This window comes from Mugil cephalus, chromosome 1 (assembly GCF_022458985.1).
Source record: "Mugil cephalus isolate CIBA_MC_2020 chromosome 1, CIBA_Mcephalus_1.1, whole genome shotgun sequence".
In the NCBI taxonomy this organism is placed as follows: Eukaryota; Metazoa; Chordata; class Actinopteri; order Mugiliformes; family Mugilidae; genus Mugil; species Mugil cephalus.
In genome coordinates, this window is record NC_061770.1 from 24393202 (window position 1) to 24403174 (window position 9973).

Below are 9973 nucleotides of genomic sequence, written 5' to 3' on the forward strand. Positions count from 1 at the left end.
AAATCACATCAGTGTTCATGACACTTAATGTGGGTAATTGTGCAGAAGATGTTTGAGCTAAATATAAACCTAATGTTATTAAAAATGGTTAAACTGTATTAAATTTAAAGACAATCTTGCCTAGCAGTGACTTGTTTTCTTATTATAAATCTCTCGTCTTGTACACAATTTATATTAATTTAAATTTATATTAAAAAATGTGCAATAAAAGCTAAATTATTTCCAATAATTAAAAGACTAAATAATTAAAGACTAAAATAATATGATCTTTGTTTACAATGTATAATAATAAAATGTATAATAATAAAAACTACAGAAAAAGGTACACTTAACTTTTTATAAATGTTTTAATACAATTATATACATCTGCAAAATGAGATAATAAAAAAGTAAAAAAAATATATAAATTCACTAGTAATTCACTATTTGATCTATTGTTTACAGTTTACAATAATAAAAATTTATAATAAAAAGTATCATTTTTACAATAATTCATTATTTGAATTAATGTATAGAATTTCTAATAATAAAAATATAATAATTCAGTATTTGCGCTGTTGTTTGAAGTTTATAATAATACAATATTAATATTGTAATGATACAATAATAAAAACTACTAATTGTTTTTAATAATTCACGATTAGAACTACTGTCTACAGATTTTAATAATAAAATAATAATAACTTATAACTTAAAAATAATTCATCTTTAGAACTATTGTATACAGTTTATAACAATAAAATTTATAATAATAAAAATTTACAATAGTAAAATTCATCATAATAAAACTGTAAGTTTTGAACTACTGTGTTAAATTTATAATAATTATAATAATAACAATAAAAATCAGAAATTACGGATTAGTTACAGGAAGAACAGAACCTGGCAACCCGGCTGGTGGAGTGACGGCCGCTCCGGGCTCGTTCAGTCTCTGTGACACGCAGCGTGGAAAGATGGTGCTCGACTTGGACCTGTTTCGAACCGACAAAGGCGGCGATCCGGAAATCGTCCGTGAAACTCAGAAGAAAAGATTCAAAGATGTGACGCTGGTTGATAAACTGATCGCCGCAGACACGGAGTGGAGAAAATGTAAGCGACCTCTTTGATTTCCTGTCGTTTCAGCCATGGTAGCTAGTGGCTAATGATGCTAACGTTAGCATAGCCCACGCCCAACTCCATTGAAAATCTGTCTATTTTCATTATTAGTGTGTGTATATAGCTAAAGGTGTTATCCCATCGGCACGAGTGTCGATTTTATTTAATTTTACCATTTTAACTTCTATTCGGCGCCTTGAAATAAAACATAAAAGACTAAATATTAAATTTAGACAATATATTAGTTTGCTACTTCCGCGCTTTGCCACCGTAGAAAGTGAACGTTCGCCACACTGCAGTAGTCAGCTTTCGATTCATAAAGCTAACAAGTTAAATAATTGTCTAGCTTTTTGGTGGTTTATATTAACGCCGTATTTGCCAGTGGGCACTACGTTAACAATATGTAACAGCATTCACCTTAAACAACACGAGAGTATTTTATGAATGCGTAAAGAAGCAGTTTTTATTCCTGTTTGAATGGAGGCTGGTATGTTCTCCCGAGAGGATGGGAATAACACGTAATGGGGCTAATATTAGCCTAGTTAACACCATTCAGCGAATCCAGACGAGCCACATGTTTTATCCTCCAGGTGGTTGGCGATGGTTTAAATAAAAAAAATATATCGGCTATTAGTTAACCACGCGTTCACTTTGTTTTATTTACGGCCAAGATACATATGACGCTAGCTTAGCGACGCCGGGTGTAAACGTGCAATCTGATGCAATCCCAGCCTGCAACAAGTCAAGGCAGCGTCGCCCTGCAGCGTAGATAGAGTCTGTGTTATTATGACCCGGCGTGATGCTGTTAATAGTCTGTCAGTGCATCAGTGTTGCGACTGTGTCACAGTTTTTGTCTGCAATATGACACCTGTCATCGGGTAATGCGCAATTTATGCTTCTGCGTTAAATTGACGCACAGGCTCCTGTGTTAACCTTGCTGCATAGCTGACGTGCACCTCCTCCAGTGTTGCCAGATGAGAAATGACAAATTATCGTACCAGAAGCCTAAAATGATCATATTTTGAGGAAAAAATTCCTACATACCCTATTTGATGTTGCTCATGACCATCTGTCATGATAAAATATTACCTAGCCCATATAGTATAGCTTATAATTCAGCTTTACCTTTAAATGAACAGGCAGCACTGTTTGTGTTTGCTAATAGCCATGTGTTGAAGGGTCAAACTATCACCCATCATAGGATTTTTGAAATAAATGATCATGCTGAAGACTATATTATCGTACAAATATGAAAATTATCGTACATCTGGCGACGCTGACCTCCCCAGAAATGTAACTACACACTTGGTTGTTGCGTGTTTCCGCTTTAATATTTCTAATTTTTTTTGGTAATTTTTAGTAATTTTTTCAAATAGATTGTTTTGGATCAGTAAAGAATCAGAAAGGTTAATTGAGGAGGTTTGGAGATTTGTGTTAATTTGTCCGAAATGTTGTCCAAACTTTCAGCCCGGCTGCCATTGTAGAAAGTGAAGCAGCAAGTGGAAACAAAAACAAACAAACAAAAAAGACGTGGCGTTGTTACAGAGGGAGCTAGACTGAGCACACAAGTATAGCCTCAGAGTCCCATGATGCATTGCCTGACTCGTTTGCTCCCCGACAGGTCGCTTCACTGCAGACAACCTCAACAAAGCAAAGAACCTCTGCAGCAAGAGCATCGGGGAGAAAATGAAGGTACACAAGCGTGACTAGTTTCAAACGAGAGAGACGAGAGCGTAGAGTTTGACTTGTTTGTCTTTAACCTTTTGCTCCTGTGTCCTTCGTGCAGAAGAAGGAACCAGTCGGGGAGGATGAGTCTGTGCCCGAAGAAGTGAACGTGGAGTCCTTAACGGCTGAGACCTTATCGGTACGACTTCAACACGCTGCAACTTAAGAAAACACAAAAGATAAAAGAAAAACATCTTTCATCAGTTTCACTTGTAAAACCAGCAAATGCAGAAATTTGATGCCCAAGCGACAATGGACGTATTTCCAGAGGACCTCAAGAAGTGATGTAATAGAAGTTAAAATATCACTAATGGCATTAATCTGCAAATGTATTGTCAGATTTTATTTATTTATTTATTTATTCAGGTTCCCCATTAGCTTGTACCGTAGTTACCAGCTAGTCTTTCTGGGGCCCATGGAAAGACGGCAAAAGTACAAAACAGTCGATCTTTTAATATTAAAAAAACATTAAAGTAAACATTTAATAATTAACATAAATCTAAGAAATTGATTTTCTCTAAAAAGCAAAACAATCACTCGATATACAACCAAGTTATTAGAAGATAATTAAAAAAATAAACCAATAATAATAAAAAATAAAATTTTTAATTTTTTAAGTTAAAAAAATATATGTAAAATAAAATAAAACAGTAAAAGCAAAAAATTTACAAAAATTTAAATATATTATTTAAATATATATATACACACAAATTATTTAAATGGACAGGCTAACAAAAAGATTTATAATCATTTGACTGCAGCTGTTTGAGCTGCATTTTTGTTTTATTGTTAAACTAATCTGTGGAAAGACAGAGTCAGACAAATATCTGGGTTAATTTTACCTCTGGCCCCGTTCACACGTTTCATCAGACGTCCTATTAAATGTGTTCACACCCAGCTTTACAATGCACCTGGAGTCACCAGTTCTTATTACTTCCTTGCTCTATCACATCGATTAATCCCTTCCGCCTAGTTTTGTGAGCTACATATTATAGGTTTTCTGTTTCTTTCTTTTTATTTAGTGTTGGTTATGGAGGCTTAAAAAGTGAGAATTTCATTGTGTCGTCTAATGTGTAGTTTTTACCGTGCAAATGACAATAAACGTCGTTCACGGTGGAGTCTCAGAACAATGGAATTACTTTCTGCTGCTGTTTCAGAACCAGGACGTTTGTAGTGTGTGTGGGCGTAGGGACATGATAAGAAAATGACCGATATAAGGACGTCTAATGAATCCTGGAAGTAAACTGCTGCACTGTCTACACAGAGAAAGAAAACCTTACTTACTTACTTGTGAACGTTGCAGCTGAGGAAATAGGCCTATTTTCTCTCATTTTCATTTTAATTGGTGAATGATCAGACTTTAAGTCTTTCTGGCAGTGATTCAAGATTCTTCTTTTTTTTTTATGAATGATTGAGACAAATTTCCTCTTTTAGATCGAGGACATCAGTTGAGTAGCTGATCCATCACTTTGGATTCGTTCGTACCACTAATGTTAGTCCTAATGATCAGATCTCAAATGTTTAATGAATGTTTCTCTGGTGCGTTCACACCTAGTGACCGGCTACACCAGCTGAACAACAACAAAAAAAAAACCTATTTAAACCGGTTGCATCATTTAAGACTAAACCCGACCCTTTAGTTTAAGCAACCCATCACATGTTAACACAACACCAGTTTCTGTTCTCTTTTGTTTCTGCTTCTGACTTTGTTTCTGTTTTGTTTTTTTTTTGCTTGTGCCAGGCTCTGACAGTAACCCAGATCAAGAAGGTGCGTTTGTTGGTGGACGAGGCCGTGGAGAAAACCGACAGCGACCGGCTGCGTCTGGAGGCCGAGCGCTTCGAGTACCTGAGGGAGATCGGGAACCTCCTGCACCCGTCCGTCCCCATCAGCAACGACGAGGTGGCTGCTCTGGTTCTTCTTTGCTTCACAAAGCATTTGTCATTTATTTATTTGCACTGACACATTTACTGTTAAGGTGTTAAGGTTTTATCCGATAACGGTGCGAAACCGGTAACTTTTGAAATGGAGCCGGTGCTTAAAGAATGAAAACACTAGAAATTTGTCCAAAAACAAGGGATGCACTTTGATCAGCTGAAACAAGACGTCGGTTTTGTGGCAGAAGAGAAAGATTTGCAATATGCAGTTTGCAATACATGTGCCAGCCATATTTCTGTAAAACTGCCTGCAGATGGCGCCAACGCAAAACAAATAACAATAATAATTTTTATTTATTATTAACATATTTTACTTTCCCCTTGTTTTCACATTTCTTTCTCATTCTTCTGTATCAGGCTAAAACCAGTGAAATGGCAATTTAATACTAATGATTTCATTGAGAATAAGCTGAGGTTATTTTTAAGTAAAGAACTTAAGAATTAAAGGCTATATTAATTGTCAGAATTACAATCGGCGCATCCCTACCAAAAAAAGATCTCTCAAATACCTGGACTTCAATCTGGACACTTGTGTTCAGATTCCCTGTTATGGATTTTAATGCGAGGTCCGAACAGGACTTTTGACATACAATATGACGCAATGCATATACGCAATACGTTATGGTTTTAGATCTGGAAAAAGAAAAGCAGCAAATCCTCACTTGTAAGATCTGATCAGTGTTTGACAATATTACTAAATAATGAGATTGATTTTGTGTCAGAAGTCTAATCAGCTCCTTCCAGTGTTTAATCTTTTATCATACTTCTTCGTTTGCCGCTCTCAGGACGCAGACAACAAGGTGGAACGCACCTGGGGCGACTGCAGCGTCCAGAAGAAGTACTCCCACGTGGACCTGGTGGTGATGATCGATGGGTTTGAGGGGGAGAGGGGAGCCATCGTTGCCGGGAGCAGAGGTTACTTTCTGAAGGTGAGTTCTCATGCAAACACCTGCACACAGAAGAACTAGCACAGACTGGCACAAACAAGCCAAACATTCTTCCCTGCATCTTTACCAACCAGATATTCAGCTTTTATTTTATTTTTTTATTTTTTTTTTTGTGCTCAGGGCCCGCTGGTGTTCCTGGAGCAGGCTCTGATCAATTATGCTTTAAGGATCCTCTACACCAAGCAGTACACCATGCTCTACACCCCCTTCTTCATGAGGAAAGAAGTCATGCAGGAGGTCGCCCAGCTCAGCCAGTTTGATGAAGAGCTGTACAAGGTACAAAATTCAATTCCTCCAAATTTTTCTCTTGACTCTGGGGTAAAGGGACATTCCCATCGCCCAGAGGGCTGCGTATTTTAACATAGAGCAGAATCAAATTCAGTACCAAGCATATAATGCTACAGGATGTCATTCATATTCAAATTTTGTGCATTTTTTTGCTTATACTATTTTATTTTATTTTATTTTACTAGATTTTTACTTATACTTTATTTTTATTTTTTTTTATTTGAATTTATTTTTGTATTATTTTATATTATGATTTATTATTTTTTCTTATTTTTTGTTCTATTTTCATCTATTTTATTAGATTTGTTTTTTTTTTTTAATTTTATTTATTTTATTAACATGAATGCACAGTCTTCTAGTAGGGCTTGGTATTTAGCATGGAGCAGAATATAGAGGAATATTTCAACATCTTATTTCATCCAAAACACAAACAACTCACCTTGTATTAGTGAGGTTTTCCTAATTAAGTAGCCAGTAGCTCTATTTTATGTGATATTTCTAAAATCTGAATAAAGTACAATTGTACATGTTTCCATTGCAAGATGTTTTGCGAATGAGCTGAGAATTATGAAATATCTCGCGATATCTCATAATTCTCATCATGTGAGACTTCACCTTGAGGAATTGGACTTCAAATAAACTGGTCACACGACTCCATGCATCATCTCTGGTGACGGGGAATTGCAGAAAACTTGTTTCCATTGCACTTTTGCGGTAAACTGTTATATGTCTGAAAAACCACCTCATGTAAAAAACACATGAGAGTGTAAAAGTGTTTAGATATTTGAAAGTTTTTTCCAAACATAGGCCTTTATTGCGACATTTAGGTTAAGTTTTGCTCATTTCAAGGGGCAATGGAAATGCAGCAACTGACAGGACATGATGGTAGTTACTGATTAGCTGGGGGGACTACCAGGCAACTTTTCTAAAAATCTCTCCATGTGTTTATTTTCCGCTAGGTCATTGGCAAAAGCAGCGAGAAGTCGGATGACAGCGCCATAGACGAGAAATACCTCATCGCCACCTCTGAGCAGCCCATCGCGGCCTTCCTGAGGGACGAGTGGCTCAGACCCGAGGACCTGCCCATCCGCTACGCCGGCTTCTCCACCTGCTTCCGACAGGAGGTCGGCTCCCACGGCAGAGACACCCGCGGCATCTTCAGGGTGCACCAGTTTGAGAAGGTCGGCAGACGCTAAAGCTAAAGACAATCGCACGGGAGTCGTATTTTTTTGGAATTGATCCCAGAACGTCTCTTCTTGTAGATCGAGCAGTTCGTCTACGCCTCGCCGCACGACGGCAAATCGTGGGAGATGTTTGATGAGATGATCGGCACGGCGGAAGAATTCTACCAGTCACTAGGAATCCCTTATCGCATCGTGAACATCGTCTCCGGTAGGTCCGACTCCTCGCTGCATGTCACATGGTACTATCCCCTCCTACGTAGACCTTGCCTAGGTCAACATCTCAAGAGGGTCCACAGTACTCCTAGCAGTACTCCTAGTGAATGTTAGAGCCCTGTTGACTTCTAGCAAGGTCCTATGTAGATCTTGCCTAGGTCAACTTTTCAAGAAGGTCCACAGTACTCCCAGTGCATGTTTGAGCCTTGGTGACTTCTTGCAAGGTCCTACGTAGATCTTGAGTGGGTCAACTTTTCAAGAAGGTCCACAGTACGCCTAGTGAATGTTTGAGCCCTGGTGACTTCTTGCAAGGTCCTATGTAGACCTTGAGTGGGTCAACTTTTCAAGAATGTCCCACAGTACTCCTAGTGAATGTTAGAGCTCAGGTGACTTCTTGCAAGGTCCTACGTAGATCTTGCCTAGGTCAACTTTTCAAGAAGGTCCACAGTACTCCTAGTGAATGTTTGAACCCTGTTGACGTTTTGCAAGGTCCTACATAGTCCTTGCCTAGGTCAAATTTTCAAGAATGTCCCACAGTACTCCTATTGAATGTTTGTGCCCTGGTGACTGCTTGCAAGGTCCTATGTAGACCTTGAGTGGGTCAACTTTTCAAGAAGGTCCACAGTACTCCTAGCAGTAATCCTAGTGAATGTTTGAGTCACGGTGACTTCTTGCAAGGTCCTGCGTAGACGTTGCCTAGGTCAACTTTTCAAGAAGGTCCCACAGTACTCCTAGTGAATGTTTGAATCCTGGTAACTACCTGCAAGGTTAACCTGCAGAAATTTTACCTGAGCGAAGAGGGTTTCTGGTAGTTTACTTCTACTGTGAAACAACTGCTGACCACTTCCTCCTTCATGTCTCCGTAGGTGCCCTAAATCATGCAGCCAGTAAGAAGCTGGATCTGGAGGCCTGGTTCCCCGGCTCAGGAGCCTTCAGAGAGCTGGTCTCCTGCTCAAACTGCACCGACTACCAGGCCAGACGCCTCCGCATCCGCTACGGGCAGACCAAAAAGATGATGGACAAGGTGAGCGCCTTCAGATTTCAGTTCATTAGTTTTTAAAAAACTCTTCTGTGATTGACACCAGTACCTCAAAAGTCCAAACTGTAAAATTTAAATCTAAAATTATTCAGTTGGAAGTTCGATCAGAGATGCATCGCAGGTATTTTGCTTCTCTTTGTGTCATGCAGGCAGAGTTTGTGCACATGTTGAACGCAACCATGTGTGCGACCACGCGTGTGATGTGTGCCATCCTGGAGAACTACCAAACCGAGGAAGGCATCGTGGTTCCAGAGAAGCTCAGGGAGTTCATGCCTCCTGGTAAGTTGAGCCGACTTAAAGTATCCCTGTACCGTGCCGGATCTCCAGCGTGTGGCGTTTGATTGCAATTAAAAAAATTAAAAAAAAACATTGCTACCCAATCCGAAGTAGGGTGGGTCTTATAGAGATCCAGCTGCAGCTGATGCTGCATTCAAGACAACTTGGGAAAATTCAGAAATGACTGCTTCCAAAATAAAAATAAATAGCTGCTGCACCTATTTTAAATTTAAATTTAAATGTGTTTTCCAGGTTTGAATGAGATCATCAAGTTCGTCAAGCTGGCCCCCATCGATCAGGAGCTGAGCAAGAAATCCAAGAAACAGCAAGACGGAGGGAAGAAGAAGAAGCAGGGAGGAGGAGGAGGAAACCAGAACCTGCCCGAAGCCATGGAAACCATGTCCGTCAACGACTCGTAGACCACGGCCTCGACCTCGGCTCGGCTCGCCAGCCTGGCAGATACACAGGGATGGAACAGAGCCTCGTGCACTGTAACAATCCGGGATCAGTTGTGTTGTTGAAGTTTTCTCTGTCCCGTCTGTGTCTATCTGAGGATGGTGGCTCTCGTCTCATCTCATTCATATAAATCACACTGAAAGAAATAATAATAAAAAAAAAAAAAGGGATCATTCTGCGTCTTCTTCCCCCCTGTCCGCCTCACATCTGTCTCACTTAAAAGAGAAAATCGCTTCAAGTCATTGTTGAGCTTTTAGGGAGGTCTTTGTATGTACCTGCTAATATCATGATTTATACATATATATGTATATGTATATATATATATGAGCGACTGACTATGTGGCTCCTCCTGTGATCAATAAATAAAGCCGACGCAGAGCGCTGCCGTGTGTTTTTACTGAGTCTGCACCAATACGCATGTTTTTATGAAGAAGTATCTGGAAAACAAACTGACCAATAAATTAAGTGAAATGAGGCTAAACTGTCTAAACGCTCTCTCTAGTGTTTATGAGAAGAATTATTTTCCTTAAGTGTCTGCAAAGAAGTAGCAGCTGAACCCTTCAATCCAGTTCAGCTTCCAATAAAGCAACAGAAAATAAACAAGACACAAATCCTCTACAGAATATATGAAAGGTTCTGGGTTTGGTGACGACAGTTCAGACACTTTAGATTATAACTGGTGCTGGATAAATGAGATCCCTGGTCCTCTCAGGGAGGAGTTGTTGAGCCGTGTGACCAGATACAGCTTAGACTTTATTCATCCACAGGGAAATCGTTTAGTTGCAGTAGCTTGGTTGCACATGTAAAAAAAAAGT

At 39.1% G+C, this 9973-nt stretch overlaps 1 protein-coding gene across 1 annotated transcript; it reads left to right on the forward strand.

The window, feature by feature from the left end:
- Positions 1-912: 912 nt before the first annotated feature.
- Positions 913-9541, forward strand: sars1 (seryl-tRNA synthetase 1). Its single transcript, XM_047583116.1, has 11 exons — positions 913-1089; positions 2717-2787; positions 2882-2959; positions 4562-4720; positions 5541-5684; positions 5823-5978; positions 6950-7171; positions 7253-7382; positions 8254-8411; positions 8576-8705; positions 8955-9541. Exons 1-11 carry the CDS (start codon positions 954-956, stop codon positions 9119-9121), a joined length of 1551 nt encoding a protein of 516 aa, XP_047439072.1. The 5' UTR covers positions 913-953; the 3' UTR covers positions 9122-9541.
- The last annotated feature ends 432 nt before the right edge of the window (positions 9542-9973 follow it).

What these genes read in the sequence shown, in the direction of transcription:
- sars1 (XM_047583116.1), top strand. Translation starts at nt 954, where the DNA reads ATGGTGCTCGACTTGGACCTGTTTCGAACCGACAAAGGCGGCGATCCG. An exon ending in TCCCCATCAGCAACGACGAG is followed by an intron (nt 4,721 to 5,540) that starts GTGGCTGCTCTG and finishes TGCCGCTCTCAG; the next exon opens with GACGCAGACAACAAGGTGGA. An exon ending in GGGTGCACCAGTTTGAGAAG is followed by an intron (nt 7,172 to 7,252) that starts GTCGGCAGACGC and finishes CTCTTCTTGTAG; the next exon opens with ATCGAGCAGTTCGTCTACGC.